This window comes from Hyalella azteca, unplaced genomic scaffold, assembly GCF_000764305.2.
Source record: "Hyalella azteca isolate HAZT.00-mixed unplaced genomic scaffold, Hazt_2.0.2 contig11639, whole genome shotgun sequence".
Lineage (NCBI taxonomy): Eukaryota > Metazoa > Arthropoda > Malacostraca > Amphipoda > Hyalellidae > Hyalella > Hyalella azteca.
Genome location: NW_025941628.1, coordinates 26,737 through 51,443, shown reverse-complemented (window position 1 = coordinate 51,443; position 24,707 = coordinate 26,737). Strand labels below are relative to the sequence as shown.

General features: G+C 39.4%; 1 protein-coding gene across 2 annotated transcripts in view; it reads left to right on the top strand.

Annotated features, from left to right (window-relative positions):
• The window catches only part of LOC108679886, a 28,169-nt gene extending 10,499 nt beyond the window's left edge, over positions 1-17,670 (top strand). Inside the window, exons 2-5 of one of the 2 annotated variants that reach the window (XM_018168627.2) lie at positions 1,865-2,016; positions 11,438-13,385; positions 14,831-14,888; positions 15,027-17,670. In XM_018168627.2, the coding sequence (XP_018024116.1) occupies positions 1,957-2,016; positions 11,438-13,385; positions 14,831-14,888; positions 15,027-15,030 (2,070 nt within the window). In that variant the 5' untranslated portion in view covers positions 1,865-1,956 and the 3' untranslated portion in view covers positions 15,031-17,670. Of the gene's footprint in view, positions 1-1,864; positions 2,017-11,437; positions 13,386-14,830; positions 14,897-15,026 lie in introns of both variants that reach the window. The other variant, XM_018168628.2, reaches the window with a different exon arrangement.
• Positions 17,671-24,707: the final 7,037 nt, after the last annotated feature.

Sequence of the window (24,707 nt, the reverse complement as noted above, 5' to 3'; positions counted from 1 at the left end):
ACACTGACAANCTCTGACAACACGATGTTGGTGTCCTAACAAAGACGGGGACTCAGGGTCTCTGACAACACGATGTTGGTGTCCTAACAAAGACGGGGACTCAGGGTCTCTGACAACACGATGTTGGTGTCCTAACAAAGACGGGGACTCAGGGTCTTTGACAACACGATGTTGGTGTCCTAACAAAAACAGGGACTCAGGGTCTCTGACAACACGATGTTGGTGTCCTAACAGTGACAGGGACTCAGGGTCTCTGACAACACGACGTTGGTGTCCTAACAAAGACGGGGACTCAAGGTCTTTGACAACACGATGTTGGTGTCCTAACAAAGACGGGGACTCAGGGTCTCTGACAACACGATGTTGGTGTCCTAACAAAGACGGGGACTCAGGGTCTTTGACAACACGATGTTGGTGTCCTAACAAAGACGGGGACTCAGGGTCTCTGACAACACGATGTTGGTGTCCTAACAAAGACGGGGACTCAGGGTCTTTGACAACACGACGTTGGTGTCCTAACAGTGACAGGGACTCAGAATCTCTGACAACACGACGTTGGTGTCCTAGCAAGGACAGGGACTCAGGGTTTCTGACAACATTGCGATGGTGTCCAGACACTGACAAGGATACAGCACCTCTGACAACACTATGATGGTGTCCAGACACTGAGAGGGGTACAGTGTCTCTGTCTGCGCAGCGATGGTGCCCTAACACTGACAGGGACTCAGGGTCTCTGACAACACGATGTTGATGTCCTACCAGTGACAGGGACTCAGGGTCTCTGACAACACGGCGATGGTGTCCTAACAGTGACAGGGACTCAGGGTCTCTGACAACACGACGTTGGTGTCCTAACAGTGACAGGGACTCAAGGTCTCTGACAACACGGCGATGGTGTCCTAACAGTGACAGGGACTCAGGGTTCTGACAACACGATGTTGGTGTCCTAACAAAGACGGGGACTCAGGGTCTCTGACAACACGACGTTGGTGTCCTAACAGTGACAGGGACTCAAGGTCTCTGACAACACGGCGATGGTGTCCTAACAGTGACAGGGACTCAGGGTTCTGACAACACGACGTTGGTGTCCTAACAAAGACGGGGACTCAGGGTCTCTGACAACACGACGTTGGTGTCCTAACAAAGACAGGGACTCAGGGTCTCTGACAACAGGACGTTGGTGTCCTAACAGTGACAGGGACTCAGGGTCTCTGACAACACAACGTTGGTGTCCTAACAGTGACTGGGACTCAGGGTCTCTGACAACACGACGTTGGTGTCCTAACAAGGACAGGGACTCAGGGTCTCTGACAACAGGACGTTGGTGTCCTAACAGTGACAGGGACTCAGGGTCTCTGACAACACGACGTTGGTGTCCTAACAAGGACAGGGACTCAGGGTCTCTGACAACACTGCGATGGTGTCCTAACAAGGACAGGGACTCAGGGTCTCTGACAACACTGCGATGGTGGATGTCACACGCTAGATGGCACAAAGCGTGTCGTTGTCAGCAACGTCGCCAGGCTGGACCCAGACAGAAACTTCTCGCTTGGAGCGCGTAACGAGACTCTTGAAAGCAAAAGTTTTTGCTGAGTTAAAAATGAGTGGCGCGGCGGGGCTCTTAGTTTAATTGGAAGAACTCGCATCCAAATTGGAAGATAATACTTCGCGTTCAGTAGACAATGTTGAAATGTACTCATTTTCCAAATATCTAAATCCGCGTATGATGAAATTCATTCGTAGAGCATCAGGGCCAAGCATCCGTATGATGAAATTCGCCAATGAAACTATGTACTGTAACATGTGCCGAACGCGTTCCAAAAATAAGACTATACTAACATACACGTATACTTTTCCTTTGCAGATTACTTTACCGAGAAACTTCAGTGGCTGATTAAAACAATCATTTGGAGCGAAGCCAGTCCACTCTGAAACATTTGGTCGACATCAGGGGACATGGCTACCAGAGGGCAGCATGTTTCCTTGTGGCTGGCTTTAACAATCCTCGCAATGTCGGTGAGTAGAACAAGGGAAGTTCGAGCCTCAGAATTATCGGCATTGTAATTTGAGGTTAGCTACTTTAATACAAGTGTTGATAAAGCGTGCTTAGCTATTAGAAAATAATATAACTTGACTTAGATAAAAAATATAAAGGCTTCAAGTTATTAACAATTACCTAAAACATTTGATTAATTGTGTTGTTTATTTTACAAAGACAAATATCCTCTATCAAAAAATTAGCACGTTGTTGAATTATTAATGTAGTGTTTGAATGACGCCGTAAATTTTTTCCATATTATAAATGTTTTACATTGTGTCTCTAGCGAGATAGCGAAGCATGCAAGGTCCCAATATCGCGCGCACTCAGTGCTAAGAGGCGTTGTGTTTCGAAAGCGTTTCAGCTATCGGCAACTGCGTTCCTCCCAAGCGAACGCGGAAATGAGCTCCCAGTTATCAGGCGCCGGTCACAACACAAACAAAAAGCCTTTTCTTTCGAAGTCGTGACCGAAAATATTCTTCTTTCGCGAATACTTCGCGACCAAGGAAATGGCATGAAGCCTGAGTCGGAAGACTGATTTAGACTCTTTCAATCTGAGTCTGAAGTAGAAACTGAAGAGCTGGGAATTTATCGCGTATCAAATAGTATAGCATCGTAAGAAATCTTTTCATATTTGGATTCATTTAGTGTAGTTGGGCAGGAGTTCTTCATGTATACAAGTTTGGATTGATGCCCAGAGCGTACTTTTTATTAACAATTTTTTTTTTCAATAAATTAAGCCGAACGAAATTTCTTGCTGTTACTTGGAGATAAAAAATATAACTCAGTACTCGCTGCAGTGAGTGACAAAGAGCGCATTTTCTCGTCGACGAAAACGTGAAGTCACGGACGGACAGAGAGACGGACAGACGGACGGACATGGCGAGCACAATAGTGCATTTTTTTCATAAATGTGAAAATGCGCTAAAAGAAGGTTATCAAAGGACATTTTACCGGAATAGGAAGTTTCGAATATTTCAATATTCATTATGGTGAAGAGTTATTACAACGCTTGAAATCGAAAATTAAATTGATTTTGATTAAAAATCGAAAATTAAATTAATCAGAGAATAATTTCAACGTCCTGACGAATCCGGCGGCTTGAAAATTGATAGCAGAAACTCGTCCTTGAAGATGAGAGCCTCCGCTATTGACAGTCTGGTAGTGTCGGGGCACCGCATGACGATGCTGGTGCAGGCCTCCAACGTGGCACGGGTGATGGTCTCGTTGTGGGCCTCCTGCATATGATTCTTTGGTCCTCCAGCTTGAAGATGGCCTGTGAGTCTGCGGCTCAATGTCGTGCTGGTCAAACCGATATAATTTACATTTTGGAGAAGTCTACAACCTTCTTTCAAGCAGAATTTGTAAATCACATTGGTTTCTTGCAGTGGTCCAGACTTTTTACATGGATCATATTTCATAATTAAATTCTTGATCTTTTTGTTTCTGCAGTAAATCGAACGTTTTATTTGGTCAGTTACTGTTGTGCAGCAGGTATTATGAACAATTGAATTGAAGACTCGTTCGTCTGTCCTATGACCGCTGTTCATCTGATTTTGATAGTAAATTCTGGTGACGCAACCTCTTGATGTGGACTGTTCTGTCATATACTGCACAACAGTAACTGATCAAATAATACGTTCGATTTACTACAGAAACAAAATGATCAAGAATTTAATCATTAAAAATAATCCATGTAAAAAGTCTGGACCACTGCAAGAGACCAACGTTATTTACAAATTCTCATGCTTGAAAGAAGGTTGTAGACTTCTCCAAAATGTAAATTATATCGGTTTACCAGCTCGACATGTCATCTTCAAGCTGGAGGACCAAAGAATCATATGCGGGAGGCCCACAACGAGACCATCACCCGTGCCACGTTGGAGGCCTGCACCAGCATCGTCATGCGGTGCCCCGACACACTACGAGACTAGCGGAGGCTCTAATCTTCAAGGACGAGTTTCTGCTATCAATTTGCAAACCATCGGATTCGTCAGGACGTTGAAATTCTTCTCGTATTAATTTAATTTTCGATTTTGAACCGTATCTATGATACTTTTTGTATGTACATATGTCATTTCAAAATTTCAATTTCAAGAGATGTAATAACCCTTCACCTACTTGAGAATGAATGTTAATATATTCGAAACGTCGTATTCCAGTAAAATATCATTTGGTAATCTACTTTTTGATCTCCATGCACCGGCAAGAAATTTTGTTTGGCTTATTGAAGAAACTATAAGAAAATTGTTCATAAAAAGTATGCTCTGGTCTTCATTCAACCCTGGATTAATTATTGCATACATTATGGAACAAACTAGCTCTTATAATCGTATTATTTTGCAGATCAAATTTGAAACTATTTCACAAATTCGATATTCAATCATTCAATAAACGAAACGAAAATTCAAAATATTCGAGTCAATGTTTAGTTTAATGCATTACAATTTAATGCATGTTCGCTAAGGCATTTATCGGAACGCTCATAGGTTTCACAAAACGGTAAATTGAGTATCAAAACTTTACCTGAGTACTACTTAAGTTGCATCGTGTGAACAGAACTTGCTTTGAAGTTTGGCTTCCACTGAGTTTGGACGCCCAGGGTTGCTAGCGCGTAAACATACTGTTATTATGGATGTTGAAGTCACTTTGTCCGAAAAAATAAATAACATCGAGAGCAATCATGAGATGCATTATTAGTGCAACTTAGGATAGTGCTATGAAAATCACAAGGAGACACAATGAATTATGTAAAACGAATATATAGATTTTTTTCAAAATGGAGGAATTAGAAGTTAGGCCAATAGAATATATACATATTTTAACAACCTGCAAAAATTGTTTGGCATTCATTAGCAGAAACCGAGGATATGCATGAATGTCGATATAGACAAAATTGGCCTTAAATAATGTTTGCTCCCAAAACTAATTTTCTTAAACGTTGAAACACATTTTGAATTTGTAAACCATCCGAACTAAAGATTTTATAACGTCTTGTGAAACACTTATAATTATTTTAGTTAAACACTTTTAAGTATTACCATTATTATTGTGAATCGTCAATAGAATTTTCACGTTGAATTCCAAAAAATATTATTTACATGTCCGATTCCTTGGTTGGTCCTTGGATGAGCGAGAGCTCCCTTCATTCCTCAAAATATCTAAACGCTTCTGAGGTGAGAAGATGGATGCCCCTGCAGTGGATCTATTTATAATAATATATATTGTTCATAGGAGCCAGGCCCACATTCACTTACCGCATTATTCAGCGAAAGGAGATACAGAAAGGCAGCCCGAGCCTCCATCGCTCAGGATGCCTTTGTCAGCAGCTAGACGAATTTTGGCTCCATTGTAGCCTCACGACCTCCTGGGCTGCCGTGGAAGAAGACGAACGGATGAGGAAAAGTGTGACTTCATTTTGCCATGACGATGCCTGGGAAATTTTCTGAAAAAGGATCAGAATATTTACAAAGGTGTCAATAATATTCTCATTTTGAATGAAAAACGTGTAAAATGATTGCGTTTTTTTTTGTAGGTGTTGAATGGCCGTGAAAAACTCAAAAAATGGGAAAATAGCATCATTTGAACTCAAAAATTCTACAAATTGTACAAGATTTAGTGGGTTTGCGTTTAAGAATTAATAAATTCTTTACTCGCAATTTTTACATAGCAGCTGAAAATAAGTAAGTTGTTTTCCGTGTACGGTATCAGAGAAAATACCGTTTTATATTTATATTTAGCTTCCATGAACGTTATTCATTTTTCAGTGGAACACACTATAGCTTTCGAGAGCCTTTCCCAGAGTTCCATTCCTCTTCAGACAATCCAGATTGCAGTTGCCGGCACTCCAAATAATTGCAGGGGTGAGATTGTCCTGCACCGTAGCTCGTCGGTACGGATAAAGCAGACACGCAGATGTAGTTAGTCATTCCTCTTAATCAAACCTATGTTTTTTTCTTTGTTTCAGCCAAAATTAAATCTGAAAAATCATACTTTTATCCTTTTTATCACAATTGATATTTTGAAACATCTTCATTAATTTACAGTAACGCATTTGGTCCAATGTAAGAAAACCCTGCTTGTGTGCACCTAAAGTGGTTTTACTTCTAACTTTCCAATCACACCAAGCGTTTTTTTATTTAATAATACTCTCACCAATAACATTCAAATTGAAGAAAAACAGGATTTCCCAATTTTAATCGTAAATCTAATTTTTTTCCTATATATATATGTTTTGTTCACGCCGATGCGACGAGAACCAACTTCGTAGGTACGAAGAAAGAACGCGTATCGATTAAAACAGACATTGTGGTATGCAGGTACAGTAGCTGCAGTGGCTGCTCCAGAACAATTATTTTGGTATGCAGTAAGGCTGTTTCTCTAACACTTGCCAATATCGCTGTAACTTATCGAAATTTGCTGTCACGAAGTCTCATCTCTAGCTACCGGGCAGTAATTAGAGCTCGCAACTCATTAATGTGGCCTCAAGTAGTGTCAAAGTGCTAATTGGATAGTAAACTCTGTTAATGAGTTCTCACAACTCCCTCTCCAATTTACGAGTGTTCCACGAAGAGTTCACTGTTCAGAACAGTGACTTCCATGCTTCACTAACACAAGTATGAGAGACGCGCGATTTTGACGGCAATTGGTGCTTCTTAATTGAAATTCAATGATACAAACGTTAGAAGAGGCTGTATAGCCTTCAATCATTTTTTTTAACTGATGAAACCGCCTTATGATGGCACGCTGGTGATGATATGTATCAACACGAATAGTTTGACAATCCTGGTATTAATCATAAAACAATATTCTGATGTCATTACAAAGAAAACTCTTCTATTAACGAATTCTATAACCTATTAATGTATTATGTACTTGCTAGTACTAATATTTTTGCAAATTGTTATTCACAATTCACATTTAGATTTAATTATTGAGAATATTTCATACTAACCATTACCTGTCTTCGGAAATATCTCTTACCATTGCGTGGGCATCAAGTCATGTCGAAACAATAAATAAATAAATTCTAAAATTAAAAACTGTCGCCTTCCTCAACTGAAATAGCAAACTTTTCATTTTTTCTAGTTATTTATTTTGACACACTTCAGTTAGACGAAAAAATTCCCACACAAAATTCCGGTAATGTTGTCCGCTCTGAGTTCCCTGAGATTTCTTCATTGTAGCATCTGGCGACCAAAAGTTTAGCAGAAGTTCGCTGCCCTGAACGTGAAGGTTTCCACATTTGTGTCGTCCTCAGCCCTGCGCAGGAAGTCATTAGGCAGATGGCAAGGGATTGCGATGAGCATGGCAGTGGCTATGCAAACAACGTTCAGCCCGGACAAGAAGTTCAAATCCAAGGCGTACTTGAGCTCGCACTTTCCAGTGCCGATGACAAACTGGCAGCATCTCCATGCCTGATGTTCACGTGGTGACATTACCGTTATACATGTAGAAAGTAGATTGATTTTAAAGTGAAGATTTTGTAGTGAAGATTCCTTCACCCACAGCGCTGTGTAAATGTGTTAATAGAAAATATTCTTCATAGACAGAAATATCAGTAGTCGATTTGCAGTGGAAATTTGAGCATTTAAACCCGATTTCGGTAATTTGAAATTGTTCGATTGGATAACAATTGACAGTAATTAATTTTGAATTATTTTCTGCAAGTCAATTAGCACGGTCTCAATTAATGCACAAGGAAAATATGTTGTTTGGCTCCTCCGCGAGTCTCTCATCTGTTTTCGCCATACCAAATGCAAATTGATCCTCGATAAAATCTGACTTTTTGCATAGACCCTGCATAAAATTTTACATTCGACAAACTTGATAAACTTACATTCACTTGAAGGCTTAAATTGTCACGATGATTTTTTAATGATTTCGAGTAAATATTTAAATTCCTGGTCTTATTTAATTTGAAGCATCCTTCTCAGGACGACATCAATTTTTGTCTGCAACTTTGTAAAACAAATGATTCCATTTTTAGACAAATCCATTGTCTTCTCCTCGCATTCAAATCCTCTTGTACAGAATATTTAGATATTTGAGTCGGATAAAAATTTAGCTTTATCCTCATAAAATTTGCCTGCTCTTTAACAATTATTAGGTCAACCCTTGTCACTAACACATTCTGAGTTTATGCATAACAGCTATGTACAGGCAAACTCTTTCACTGCATTTAAGTCTACTGTTCCATATTATTAAAACAATAAAATATATATTTTAGTGAAAGCACATTATTTTCAATGTTTTATGTCACATCACAAATTACAATTTTATTTCGTCCTTCATTGCAGGAAGATTGAATTTACGCATGCAGATGAAATTTTGGTGAGAAGATGCCGCCGAAACGCAGATTAGATATTGTCGTGCCGTTGGAAATTGAGAGCCCCGAAGTTGCTTTCTTTTCATCATGATCATTACGTAGGCTGATGATTGTCGATCATCCAGCGCAAGATCACCATCCGCTGGCGATGGTGATCATGCCAAAACGAGGCTCCAGCTGGTGGTGGTGGTCATGCCAAGACTAGGCTCCAGCTGGTGATGGTGATCATGCCTAGTCAAGGCTCCAGTTAGTGATGGTGATCATGCCAAAACGAGGCTCCGTCTGGTGATGGTGATCATGCCAAGACGAGGCTCCGGTTGGTGATGGTGATCATGCCAAGACTAGGCTCCAGCTGGTGATGGTGATCGTGCCTAGACAAGGCTGTGCTGGTGATGGTGATCATGCCAAGATGCGGCTCCGCTGGTGATGGTGGTCAAACCTAGACAAGGCTGTGCTGGTGATGGTGATCATGCCTAGTCTAGGCTGTGTTGGTGAATTGCCGAATCATCAGGCCGAATTGAGGCTGCGCTGGTAATGGAGATCATGCTCAGGATAAGTAGTGATAAATAATATCCGATAAGCTAAACGAAATCCGTTCCGCAGCCAGCACAAGACGCAATTCAAGATTTTTTCTGTTTCAGAGTGGATTTATTTGTAAGATGTACCTGAAGCATGAGATTAATTTCAACTTAGTTGACCATAAACTATCGTATTGCTGATCCACACTCTAGATTTGAAACGTCTTAAATTGTATCATTATTAATCATCATATGTCGTAGAAATCACGTCAAAGGGCCAGAGGCTTTAAGAAGTCCCAATTCTAGATGATTTCTTGGAATCTTACGTTGTCATCATTTTAAGTTGCTGCTTTCGACGAACTCAAGGCTTCCACGAAATTTAGACCCCCGAGGGGCATAAGCAAGCCATGATCAACGGATAAGCCAGCTTCCCGGAAATTAACTCGGTTCTTAAATTGAAGCCTCTTCCGCAAGAACAGACTTGCAGGGGCCATTCAAAGTGCAAAAGCGGCAAAATTCATGAAAAACCAATGACACCTGATCAGCGTATGTCGAAAAGGGATGCAGACGGATACTGAAAAAATTTACATTTAGATACATGTTATTTGAATTTTATTTTTTTTTCTCTTCGAGTGTGAAAATTATCAGGAATTTTTTCCGAGTTGGTCTGAAGGCGGTCCGTGTTTTACTCAGCCTGGCAAAGACTGCACGGCACAAATGAGTCTACCAACTCCCTTAATTGCGCAGCCTTCCGCGCCACTTATTGCCTACTGAATGGCGCTTGATGTTCTTTGTGAAGAGACTCTCACCAAAATTGCAAGTCAAGACTTGAAGAAAACTCGCCTCCGAGATGAACTCTATTTATCACCCTTGGCAGTTGATAAACTTGAAATTAAAACTTAGTGAGCCGCAAAATTAGCATTTTATGTGTGGGACCAAGAACATTATTTTACACTATTGAAAAATATTAAGGTTCGAAAAATCCTTGCGAATCATAAACGTTAGTAGCAGGTATTGCACCAAAATATTTACCATTCCACTCACCGGAAAAAATGTTTACCCTTTCCATGCAGGTGGTTTTGCTTTGGACGTCGCCGTGTAATCACTTATTGGCTCGTGTTTCTGGCCAACGTCGGGAAGTCACCGGCCCGCTCCCTCGATATCGGTGTATCGGAAGGCCTTAAGACTCAATCGCGGTCCAATGGTGATTTATGATGAGCTGTATGAACCGTTTGGATTCCTGACGTAGTAACGCAAATTTAATAGACTTCAAAGAGTGTTTAAATGCGGATAAAAACATCAAGCGCATTAGGAGTCACCAGTGTCATAACTGTTATTGAGAAATAAAAAATATTATACATTTCCATTGTTCGTTTCGTGAGTGAAAAATTTAATCCCAAAGTTTTCATTCTTGTGTTTTTATTTCGCTTAGAAAAGCATGAGCCGTCGTACAAGATTTCGATCAATTTGCGCCAAAAACCACAAAGAAAAATCATATGAAACGTTAAAAGTTTATTATAATATCATTTTGGTTCTGCCCCTGTTTCTTCTAATCACTCCAGTTCCACTCTCCAATGCTAGTCCAGGGTCAAAACTGTTTTGAAGAACATCCCAGCTGCCGTCATAAATTAGCACTCGATAACTTCTTGAGTTCTTCACTCGATCCCAAGGAACAAAAAGATCCTGATTGACTGACATGTTGCGACGTAATATTCACCTACACTAACGAACTAAGCTACTGCGCACTCCATGTTTATGCCCTCACACGTGCTGCTTTACGACACCATAATCCGTGATTTGATGGTCTCTTCACGACTCTGCTAGCGGTTCATAACTCCAGACCGAATCGATCAAGTCGCTGGTATGCCTTTGGCAATTACACGTACAAATCATAAAATTAATGCGTTCTTGGCTCCAATAACATAAAAGAACAAAATATTATAGACAAAAACTGCGTTATATTTCCCACATGCGGTGCAGTATTTCATGTCAATGAATTATGAATCACACATAATCGAAAATGACGCCTACACAAGCGAAAGTATTTTCAGAATTATTTCCAGTTCAAACGTTAGGTCTTATATTCAAAGAGCTAAATCGCATAGGGTTGCATCATTGTGGATTTGAAGTAATCAATTTTCGAAAATTTCACTCGCCATTTTATGAAAGTTTGTAGTAACGTCCCTTTTTTCGTTTTAACTTTTAGTCGCGGCTACAATAAGTTCAAAAATGAAGAAGTTTAAGTTGGTGAAGAAGTTTAACTCGAGCATTTCGAACGAAAGCATCACATTCAGAGAAGTTTCTCGGACGCAAAGTAAATTTTCCCGTAGAAATAAAAATAAATGTGTGAGCTTTAATTGATTTCAACTCTGAAATTTAGAAACCCATACTAAGTCATCAACTAATTCAATCATTAATATTTTTCTTCATCGTCAGATTTCCTCCTCGGTGATGCATTAGAACTGCGATGTTCTCACTCTTGGCTTCTCTCTTTTTAGTGCGATCTTTCCATTAACCCGAATTCCTTCTTAATTGTATGTTGCCATCGTGCAGGTTTTCTGTATGGTGTGCGCGACAGATTACGATGAGGTCGCAGAGCAAACTGACAGCTACATTCCAATAAAGAGAAACGTCGCTTACTGGGCACGAAGCGGCAACCGCAAGTTCTTCTTCCGTCCACGAGGAGAAGACAAAAGGAATGTCGCATGGCTTGCCAGAACAGGAGGTCGAAACACTGCTCTTTTCCCTGCTGCAAATAAGCGGTTTGATGGAGACTTTGATGGCGTCGGTGAAGAAATCGACAGTTTTGTGGAGCCAGAGGAAGATTACAACGTTGAAGATGACTCTGATCCATACGCGATGGATAAGCGAAACATCGCTTCTCTCGTCAATAGCAAAACTATACCATCATTCATGCAGGGCTATAAGCGGCATATCGGTCCGGCTCTGCGCTTCAGGGGACAGTCGGGTGGAAAATATCAAACTTATGATAGACCTGACAAACGATATTTAGCATCGCTCCTGAAATCAGAAAACCTCCCCCAGTATTATGCAAGGATGAATCGAATGAATTACTACGGTGATGCCCCTTCCAAACGATTTTTCAGTTCACTTCTTGAAAACGATTACGGTGCGCCTGGTGAAGGGTATGAAAAAAGGAATGTTGCTTCCTTACTTAAGAGTGATTCATTCAAAGGCAAACGTCCGTTTTCTTCCCTGTTGAAGAGTCAAAGTGGTATTGGAATAGCAGGCAAGAGGTCGTTTTCTTCAATCCTGGATGACTCAAAAAGCGATACAAAACGGTTTGTGGCTTCGCTTCTAAAATCATCCGCTTTAAGGGACTCAGATCTCGGGCCCAGCAGCAACGTTTTGGGATCAATCTTAGATAGGCAAGGCAATGACTTCGATAAAAGAAGCTACGCCTCTCTCATTAATCGATACAGTCCATACTCTCAGGGACGTCACATCACCAAACGCCATGCTGGATCGTTGGATGATCAACAGTTTTACGACGTAGACGACGCAAACAGCGATGCTGATGAATACGAGAAGCGTTCTGTTGGATCCGTCATGAAGAGTTTCAGTTTCAAAACACCAGGAAAGAAACACATTGGGTCTGCTCTTCGAGGTAAAGTAAACAAGCGAGAACCAAATTATGATCAGACTACCAGCGAAGAAGAAAATCAACTGGATGAACTGCAGAAAAGGTACTTGGGTTCCTTGCTGGATACAAATGCACATGGAAATCTGTACAGTTCTTTTCCTGGAAAACGACATTTCTCTTCATTGCTAGGCAGTTCCAGGATGAGGTCTCTGTATCAGGATGAACCCTTTGAGGAAAATGAAACAAAAAGACACATTGGATCATTGCTGGGGTCTCGTACAATTGAAGGCAAACGTTTTCTTGGTTCGCTGAAAAATTCTGAAACACCTTTTCTTGGTAATTCCGGGATCAAGCGATTTTTAGGATCGGCCATTAACTCAAGGCTTGCATTCAAAATTGGAAACAATGGATTTCGCGGTTCAGCGATAGGCTCGCGCCGGAACTTCGGGAATGGAGGACCGGGATCCTCCTGGGCAGAGGAACCGAATCACGACACTGAAAAACGTTTCGTAGAATCCATCATTCAGTCGGGCACTGACAATAAGAATGAAGACAAGCGATTCTATGCGTCGCTTGTAGATAATTCCAAAAATACTGACATGGGCAGCAAATCTGACGGTAGCGCTGATAAGCGTTTCCTTGGTTCTGCGCTTAATTTCAAGAGCCCTTCTGCTGGTGAAATGAGGACCAAGCGTAATGCTTCAGAGGCTGAAAATGAAGACGAATACGGCAATGATGACCATGGAGGACGACACAAACGATCACTCGAGTATTATGATGACGATGACATTCTTCCCATCTCCGCTGGCATAAATTTTGCACCAGACTTCGAGAAGGCGGGAGGCATGGACTTCGTTGGAGGATCGGAGGAGGACATGCCAGTTAAGAAATTCTTGCGTGAGTATTCCTGCTGAAATTTTTTATCTTACGTCCTAATGACTTAAAATTATCCACTATTCAAAAATATTTGAACCATATGACTTGACGCGCAGTAAAGTTTTTCCATCATTTCTAATGACTATGAATCCCGCAGTTTACATGCGTAGACACGATTTTTGTCTGCAATCTTACTGCTTAGGAACCCTGGATCAACGTGGTTAAATTCAACATCATGATGTGTGCACCCAATTTTTCTCCCTAGAATGAATGAACGTGGATACGGGAAACTTGATCTCTTGTTCTAAGAGACTGAGCGTTTTTGCAAACTTTGGGAGCTGCTGCATGCGTGGGCCGGCAAACAGTCAAAGCTCGGATCGCGAGAGCAGACAAATTATTTTGCTCAACTTTTGAGAACGAAAAATGTCAGTAAAAATGTTTCTCCCTTATCAATGGATTAAATTTATAATGAAGCGCTGAAGCAATTGATTTCTTGTGAGACCGTTCCAACTTCTCCACGAGCTATTTCCATTATGGAAATTAAATGTTTCATCAAAAATTGGGCTTTTTTGTAGTCTTGTCTTCACACATCAGAACTTTTTTCGACGTTGAGAAAAAATAGTAATCCAATCCAGTTTTTCTAAAGTAATTCTAGGGTAATAAAATTATTTTTAACCACATAACAAAGCGTAAAAATTGGTGCTACTCAAAATTTTTGAAGGTTATACCTACAATTGATCTACAAAATTTCTTTCTTCTCTTTATTACTGAAATTTCATGTCAAAATTCCTTGTATTCCCCCTAAATTGTGTCATCATTGATGATAACCATGGCAACGTGAGTGATCAAAAGAAATTTAAGGAACATCAGCATTCAGTGTGCAATCAAGGCTCGCTTCACGCCGTCTCTCTAAGCAAACTCTGACTAAAAGGAACAAAAATTCATAATTGTTTTGATTGCTGGCTCTAGAATAGCAGAGGCTATATAAGAACACAACTGTGTTAGACGCAAAGACTTCATATCGCTTCAAAAAATTATTACCAATAACTTTATAAAGGGAATTCTTAAATCTTCAATAGTGTTTCGTCACCATAAGTGGCTATCATTTCCTGTCAAAATTTAATTTGCGAATGAGAATAAAGATTTAAAGTTGGAAAAAGTTTAGGGCATTGAAAACTTCTCGGAACGTGACACATTGACTGGCTTGCCTGCCTACAAAGCAATATCTGGTCTTGTTAGTTCTTTATGGTCAAGTGAATTTGGATACCGTCGGAATTCCCGAAGATTCTAACCCTGAAAATCGCTAAAAAATAAAAATAGCTCCTGCTTAGTTATTTTATTTTGTGATTATTTCAATATCTGTTTCAAGGTGCATGCCGTGCAAATAGTTTTCATGCAGGCAACTGACTAGGTTTTCCGTCATGTCGATTCTAAACAAATAATGAATTGCTCAATTTTGCTTTTAGCTGCACGTCTGGCCCGCCTGAACTGGTTCCCAGAGTTCTACTACAACGGCTACAACATGTAAAGCTGCCCCCACTCTACTATAACGGCTACAACATGTAAAGCTGCCTCCACTCTACTACAACGGGTACAACATGTAAAGCTGCCTCCACTCTACTAAAACGGCTACAACATGTAAAGCTGCCTCCACTCTACTATGTAAATCAGCCTCCACTCTCCTACAACGGCTACAACATGTAAATCAGCCTCCACTCTCCTACATCGGCTACAACATGTAAAGCTGCCTCCACTCTACGCCTGTTGAGAGTCCTCACAAAGCGGTCTGACGTAAGGAATAACTGATGCAAAGCTAAATTTTTTATCGCCATTAATATTGCGGCAGGGCATTCGATTTTGCCAAAGATAAAATTATGGTAATCTTCGCTAATTGCATGAATCATTTTATGATGACATTTTTAGACTCTACTATCCCTTATTTGATTTGAACCTTGTGAAATTGAACCAAAGATCTCTTAAATTTTTTGCTAGTTGAGTACAAAAATGAAGACATTAGTTACGAATTTTAATGTCCAAATAGATTCTGTTGCAGATGTTCAGGCAACATATGTTGCACAAGGACACGTTGCTGACGTTTTTGATTGTAAAATACTGGCGCTAATCTTGTGTCATTTGTCTCGGTGTTACCGTGAAGGCCGCGCCCGCGGAGGCGTAGCCGTAATTGGCCCAATTGCAGCCCTTCACGATGTTGATGGTCATTCTTGTACGGCAAGTTAGAGCAGCAAATTATTGAAGTAGAGACGCTCTGCCGCTTTGCAACTGCACAATTTCCTGAAAAAGCAGTGCTTAAGCATTCATTTATTGGGATTAGGCACAGAGTTATGACCGGATATTAGGTCAAAATTATGAGCACATTTGTATTGTGCATTCAGTTTCTTATTCAACTTCATAGCTCATGGCTTGTGAAAGAAAATATTGCATAAAATTAGCATATATATTATAGATTTTTCTAAAATTAGGTTGATGTCGGCCTAAAGCAATTTTCAAGATCTTATTGTATAGTCAAATTCATACAATTGATGTGGATTGTGAGTAAAAAACATTTTAACAACCATTGTCTTCCATGACAGTCTTGCCAGAAGTACGATAAGCGCACGTAGTCAGTTCGCTCGCGGATTTCTCATATGTAGTTGCACTTATTCGTATAATGCAGTTACCACTAATTAATACACCCACATTTTTGTAAAATAATCTTTGATTAAATAGATAAGTAGTCAATCTTCTGATATAGTGAGCATTTTCTGTTGCAGCACAGTTGCATAAAATACGATGGTAATGATTATACATTATCACGAATAAACAGTTGACGGATTTGATCCTGATTATGGAAAGTGTAAATGCTGACAAGTTCCACATGTACCAACAATTACAATATAATCCTAATGTCTTTGATAGACCCTTTGTATAAGGGAACCTATACTCATTTTTGTGATGAAATTCTCTTACCTGGCAACTTTTGTGTAGGTTCAGAAACGGTCGTTGTTTAGAATGTGATGCTAGGTAGCTTCATTTTCTCAAGTCAAGGGGTGGTGTTTGCGACTGTTAAAAAAAGATTTGAAGAAAATATCGGACCGCATCTAAATATTACAAGTTTCTGGGAAATCTGCATAAAGCTTCCAAATCATACAAGAAAATGTCGGCGATGATCCATTGTCTCTATGCTTCCCGGTCTTGAGGATTTGAAGTAACGAAGTTAGAACACAGTCAACAGTTAACCCCATAAAAATGTATGCGAAAATAATCTATAGATGTTAGTTAGACTTATGATTGTAAGCCCTATAAATGTCTTCCATCTTCAGATGTTCTAAGAATTCATTAATATACATAATCAGATTATAATTTGAATATATATACTAATCGTGTCGTGTGTAAATTGTGGTTGATAATGAATCATTCAATGTTTAAGTCAATTGAAGAAACGACAAAATCTACTACGCTGCATAATTCTGACTATGATAGTTAGATTTTAAATTAGTTAGTAGTTAGTTTGACAGCGTCTCTTTCAATTGTACCTTCTTTCATTTTATTTCATGCTTGAAGTTTCTTATTTTAAACTATAATTGTTTAGTAATTGTCATGTGCAGTGATACTACGGAAGTTGACGTTATGTGTTCCGAGAAGCTTCGATTTCGGAATCCAATTATCCAATTGGGATGTGTCCACAAAATCGCATGAACTACGTAATAGAATAAAGCTGCGGACTAACGCCATCTTGCGACGAATGAGCATAAGATAGCAACGTTTTTATGATGATCCCGTGAGGCGGGTATGCTTCAGAGTCATGATATTATTTTAATTTTATGTCTGCTTCCAATTATGTATCGAATACGGGCGACTTCTGGGGTTCATCTGTAAATTGTTTCACAAATTTCTCACTCTGAATTTAGGCTATTTCCTTATCACGTTGAAAGTATTGAACATCGTGTAAAATGTTCAATTAAGCAGGACCTCAAATGTGACTGTAAATATTTCATTTAAAACACGTATACATTTTTACGAACCCTCGATTTAAAAACGCATTAGTTTTCTCCGTGTTAATTCTATATTGCATTTGCAGTCCCCAGGAGAAGATGGACGAAAATTTATGTTGAAGGGCTTGTCGTCACTACATGTGCTCGGTGTAATCCGTAATCCTTATGTGTATAAATCAATTAAAACCCTAATTCAATGCTCCCTTACAGAGGGATCAGCATTCTTAAATATCTATGTAGCCGTCAGAACGGCATGTCATGGCATAAGACAATTCGTTATCAATATGTATCAGAAATAAATTTTATCTGCAGTATACTTTATATTTGTATCCTCAATATTTATTCCATTGCTATGAAGGATTCTAATGCATTTTTGTTCAAATATTAACATGAAAAGTGATAATCAATGTTCAACGGTGAATAAATGCACTAAAAATGAAGCTTAGTGTTAACCGATGTCTGGTCTTTCTTTTTAGCGCAATTTCTCATTTATGGAAAAAATGCACTATTGTGCTCGCCATGTCCGTCTGTCTGTCTGTCCGTCCGTCTGTCCGTGACCTCAAGTTTTCGTCGACGAGAAAATGCGCTCTCTGTCACTCACTGCAGTGAGTACAGAGTTATATTTTTTTTAACATTTAACTGTCCTAGAATCTGACCGAGTTCATCAGACCACCGACCACCGTAGAGTATGTGGTAGGGGATTCCGAACTCAGGATCTCATTTATATGCATATACTTGATCAAAATTATTATTCGGAACTTCTCAGACCTAAAAACGCTTAATGGAAACGTCGCGTGCCCCGACTGATATAAATCTTTTTAACTTACCTCTTAATATGGATACTATATTCAGCGGTTAATGGAAATTAGAATGAAACGAAATTGTGAAGTTGTTTTGGGGAGAAACTGCGCGTAATAAAATAAAAAATTATAACTCAGTACTCACTGCAGTGAGTGACAGAGAGCGCATTTTCTCGTCGACGAAAACTTGAGGTCACGGACAGACGGACGGACTTTGCGAGCACAATAGTGCATTTTTTCCATAAATGAGAAAATGCGCTAATAAGCGCATCAAATATTTATAATAATGTAATATATAAAGCTTTGCCAAATAATGAATATGAACGCATTTACTCAATTTATTCTCTATTGTTATTTCAACAAGTCCAGCAAACATCACTAATTATTTCAAAAATTTGAATGAAATTGCACAATATCAAGTGAAGACGTACAATAGGGAATTGATTCAAGGCTATGAGAAAAAATTCCGCTGATGTCATTGAAGAAGCTTCGAATGCAACATAGCCCCCCTCCCGTCACAGCCACACTCGTAGAGTTATGCTATAGTCAATAATTAAGTTGATGGTTCCGTATATTGAGTATATTAACATGATGGCACAATACATGGCAAAGAGTCACTAACGATGCAAAGTGATTAAAAGATTCCTATCGCACATTTCTCCTAAAAACAAAAGAAAAGTCATTGACAGTATTTTCATTAAATATTCGTTAATCATACTTTTACTTGTTTCTTCCCGCTGTTCATTCTCTTCATTCGTTGCTCTTCCACTTGCTGACGCCAAAGCCGAAGAAAAGATGCAGCGACGTCGACTTTCAGTTTATGTATAAGGAATAATTATAGTTCTGGAAATGCTGATGACCTAACACAACGTAAATAATGCTGATAGATGATCAAACACAATCAAAAAAGCAAGTGAGACTAGATGCACTATTGTGGGTCATCCTGACCCAGTTTGACCCAGCAAAGGAGCGTATCAGCGCTCCTTGCAAGAAGTGTGTCACCATTTTTGAAATATGACACGCTCATTTCTCTGAGAGCAATTTCAACGAATCCGTAGGAATTCAACGACTCAACTGTCAAAAATAACCTTTGATTCACGGCTCCGAGCAGCGTCGATCACGTACACCGTTCACACTGTATACAGTTTCATCGCAGGAATGTCTTTTTTTTATATTTTCAGTAAATCGCAGGAATGTCTTTTTTATATTTTCAGTAATTTCCCACAAAATTTTGGTTCAGGAAACGAAAGATGTACTGACGATCTTCTTTATTTATTGATCGGATGCGTCAGGCTCTGCATGCTATAAGCCCAGCTGAGACCCAAAAGTCTTACCAGTATATTGGGGCGCCGGTAAATCATCGGATCACTTTGCATAAGCGGATAAACCTATAACATGTCTCGGCACTCCAGAATAATTCCATTATTGTTTGATAGCCGAGTAAAGTCAATTTTTTCTGTCATTGGAACAAATTAATGCTAGTAATGTTCATATTTATTTCAAAAGAACTCAACACCTTCGTCATATGCTAATTCCAAGAAGAGAGGAATACTTCGGTAAGGTTTTTTTTAATGGCCCGAAAACGTGCGCAAAATAGATTTCTTAACGTGAATTTGAATAAATGGTTTGTTTTTCACATTTAAAAGTGGCTGGAATTGATGGAGCTATTAGCTGCCGGCTGCAGGAGCTCGACGGCACTCGACTGAAGGCCTTGTAGCGTAATTATGTAAATTGAAGATAATTCAGTTGCTTCAATTAGGGAAAATTAACATACATACTTGCGTACGCCGTTAAGGAAATTGTTGTTGGTCGAAGATTAAATGTTCAAAAAAATAAATCATGAATCAAGTACTTAATTCTCAAATCAGGTATTCAAAACGTTCTAACAAAATACAAATAAATGATACCGTAACAATTAAAGGATTTCCCTGAAGTTCTGAACGTTGCGCCCAATATTTGTCACCAAATGGGCTTGTTAGGGGCGATGTTAAGCAGTTACAACAATGTTCATAATCATAATATCAATATTTATTTACATCGCGTTAGACCTACATTCAATTCTAATAATTTTAATTATATTCAAGGACATGGAATGGTGCACCATTATATTATATATTATTATTATATATTATGTTATATAATAATATTATATTATATATTATTATAATATAACTATTATTTATTTTATTAGTTATATTTACGGACATGGAAGTTGGCTCCCACCATTAATTGGTTCACTGTGATTCAATGTAGTATTCGGCTTCAGCTCAAGGTAATAAAGCCAATGAACGACTGGGGGCTGATCAGACGCTCTTACTAGTACATAAATGCTGAAGCGATGAAACTGTTGCTTACCGCTGTCGTGCGCCCAAACCTGGAGTTTGGAAACGCCGTGTGGTCACCGAAACTGGAAAAGGACAAAAATTTAGCAGAGAGTGTTCAAAGACGTGCAACAAAGATAATTCCGGGACTAAAAGGCAAGCCTTCTGAAGAAAGGTTAAAGATTATGAAGCTTCCAGGGCCTGTTATCGACGTCTGCGTGGTGACCTCATTAAAGTATACAAGTATACCCACGGTTTATACAAGGTCCCAGAAGGATTACTAGAATTTGAAACAAGAACCAACACCAAGGGTCACTGCTGTAAACTAAAAAACTGCATTGTAACACATCCATGCGACAACATTTCTTCTCGCTTCGAGTCACCGACATGAGTAACAGCCTCCCCTGATAGCATCGTTGACACTCCGAGTATGAACGCCTTCAAGAACAGACTAGACCAATGGTTCCCAAAGTGGGCGATATCGCTCCCCTAGGAGCGGTGGAAACATTTTGGGGGGCGGTAAGGAAGAAGAGGGCGGTAGGGGGGCGATAAGGGGGGCGGTAGTCCGAAGTAGATGTCAGAAGTGCGAACGTTTGTTTGACGATTTGTACACAACACGTGCAGCACATGACTCCCAGCGATGGTTTTTTCACCCAGATCTGTGGTTTTAACCTCTGGAACCTTTTACGTCTCGGACAAATTAACGGCCGGTCTCACGGCCAATTTCTTAATTCAATGATCAATGAATATTTCTCAAACTAATGAACTTAACTCGATGAAATTTGGTACACGTATTCATTAGGACCTAACGATAATGTATTGCTCGTTAAAATTGTTGAAATTTTGCCATCGTTTGTTTTTGCCATTGTTATATGGCAATACGGGCGAAATTCACAGTGATCAAGTAATTTCCTCTAAACTACTGACAGATTCGGACGAAATTTTGAATTTACAGTCCTAATTACCGAACGGTAATGTTTAACTCGTGAAACATTTTTTAGCGTTCCTTCGCTCGCGAGTTGTTTTTTATTTCACCTTCATTCGTGATTTAAACAGCAATACGTGCTTAAATTCGCAGTAATCAACAAATATTTTCTAAACTTCTGAGCAGATTTGAATGAAACTTAGTATATAAATACCTAACCTCAGCAACGGTGATGTTTACAATTTTTTCGTTTTGCCTTCGTTTGCGAGTTATACGGCTATACGTACATTCCAGGCTAAGGTGTTCTAAGGTGTTCTTCCAGGGTGTTCTTGGCTAAACCGGCCGGCAGAAAATCCTGTCGTTCCTCCTATATCTGTATAACTCGTGAACGAAAGCAAAATAGAAAAATTGTCGCGAGCTAAACCTCATCGTTGAGAGGTTAGGTATTTATATGCAAAGTTTCGTTGAAATCTGTTTTGTAGTTTAGAAGAAATTTCTTGATCGCCGCGAATTGAAGTGACAAATTACCCGGCCGAATATAACGAAGTGTGAAATCAAGAATAACTGTGAAATGAAAAAAAAAAAAACTCGCTAACAAAGGTAAAATCGAAAAAAAACTGCATGAGCTAAAAAATCACCAATTGGTAGTTAGGAATGTATGTTCAAAATTTCGTTCAAATATGTTCAGTAGTTTGGAACAAATTCTTTGATCACTGCGAATTTCGGACTGTTTCGCAATGTACGCGTAACTCACGAATGAACGTAAAATTAAAAAAAAATACTAGCTAAACATCACCATTAGGTTCTGATGAATACATCTTCCAAGTTTCATGGAGCTGCGTTCATTAGTTTGGAAGATATTACTTGATAATTGAATTTGGAGATTGGTCGTGAGACCGGCCACGAGTCCGGCCGTAAATTCGCCCGCGACGTCCTAGATTTCTAGTGCTGAAACAGTAAAAACAGCTGAAAAACATATTGGTTCACTAAATGGGGTTCTATTTGTGAAATACACATTTGTGTTCAACCTTTATCTTTTAAAATTGCAGCGTACTAAATTTCAAGAAAGAGGCGTATGTCTGTGGGGGGCGCTAGAAATTCACTAGGGAGCCAATGGGGGCGCCAGCCTGAAAAAGTTTGGGAACCACTGGACTAGACGAAGCTATGCAGGACCATATATTCAGTCTTTAAATGCCTAGCACCTCACGGGCCTTGCAATAAGTTCAATCAATCGTCAGTTATGGAAAGATCGGGTTTAAAAGGCCGGATCCCTTGCGTAATCAAGTCCCGAAAAGTACTAGAATCGGTAACATGCCATGGGCTATTTCTTCAGTGCCGACAATTCTATTTTATTCAAGGCTCAAGCCTTGGCGTTGGCTCCAATGCGGGTTTAGTGGTTGAAAAGTTGATTTATTAGGTGGCTGAAAAAACACACTACGAAATCCATATGCAAATGAAACTTTACTTCTCATAACTGTTGTGCATCATATGCATCATCAGTCATGTGAGTTATTTCTTCCAATCAACTCAACCATCTGCTTCACCGTCAATGTCAATTGAGTAATCGACAAAGCAGATTAGTTGTAATGTGTCAATTATTGTACAGTTTTTATTGGCGAACGTCGAGGTAAAAGCAGGAGCTGCGAAGTGGGTATTGCTAGAGTTAACTTGCGATACTGTTATCCCTTCGGCATTATTGGGCTTATCTAACGTTGCCTCCCTTTTTAGTCCGTGGTAGCGGATGCTTTAATTGTTCAACTCTGCCTATCTATGTTCAATGTTCATGCGACTGATGCGAGGATTCTGGTTACAGCCACGGTTGGAGACGGACGTAGGCTACTTTGCTCTATGACCGACTGCGCAAATTACAAATAAAGTTGAATAGTTAACATGGTTACGCAACAGAAAAATTCTCATAAGCAACCAAAGCATTCACAAGCCTACCCACATTGCCAATTGTTGATGGGTCACTGCCGAACGGCAAACGTCTCGATGACTCGATCCACATTTCCCGTTTCTGAAACATGATTACATGACAAACATCTAACTTGTCGACAACATTAACTGAACAACTGGCATTGCCAGACCATTTGCACTACTTTCAGGTTTTGATTTGTATACTTGATTCCATGTTGAAGAGAAGCATTCAAACAGCTTGATACTTGGCGTCTTGGCCCAACCGCCCAAGGCCCCAATGGAACATCCCATGATCCCAGTAGGCCAGTAGCAGTAGGCCAGTAGCTAACAATGAAAATGGTAGCTATAAATCCTATAATCACTAATCAGATCAAGAACGTGATGCCTACAAAATAAGCTGGGAAGACTAAGACGTAGAGCTGTAGAGGAGCCTAGGAGGCCATTTCTGGTGATAGGCTTGGTGGTTTTGGATTTTGGAATAGTCAACTTAGAAGGTTTTAACATTTGAGCCTTTGAGGTGTAATTTTATGTGGACTTACTGCATTACTGGACTATGTTAGCCTGTTAGGTATAATTCTTCTGATAATAGGTGTGCCGTCTGCCGTGTGCTGATGATGTTGAATTGCTGATCTGATGACTGACAACTTGACAACTTGACAAGTGTCCTAGAGAGTAGAGAAACGTCATGTCACAAGCAACTCTAAAGTCTAAATGTCTAATGTCTAATCAATTTGCTACCTATAAATGGCTATATGCAAATTGACATGCAACAAGGATAATTCCATCCAGGCAGACCCAGCCTCTGCCAGTCTGCCTCAGGCTCAGGCCAAGTCTCTTTTACATTTTGGCCAAATAGGTACAACCTACAACACTGAAGAATGACCTTAATACAATCAGTTCCTGCAGTAAAAAATTATAATCAAATGTGGTTTGAACTTATAAAGTGTAATGCAATTTTATTCTGTATAATTAATCCATTAGCCATATAAGCTGTATCATTGAGTTGACTCAGTTGAGACTTGTAGTGAAAAAAAAAACACCTGAGTCAGCTCCTGTAAGATGTACCTAAATAGACTTGCAAACACTTGATAAAATGATTGTTAGAAGAGCTAGCTATCATTTACTTCTACCATAAATTTCTGGCTTATAATTCATTGATTGTTTTTATTTCTGACCTGTTGAAATGTTGCTTAAAAATTCTTACTTTAATTTGTTATCTATATATATCCTTACTTGGTAATTTTTAATTCTTTGAGTTTAAGCAATCAACAAATCAATTGCCAAAACTATTGACATAATATATCATTATACAATCTTAAAGTAACATGATAAATGTATGTTATCTACATCAATTGGGGTTCCCACTTTCCACCCTTGAGTAACATTCT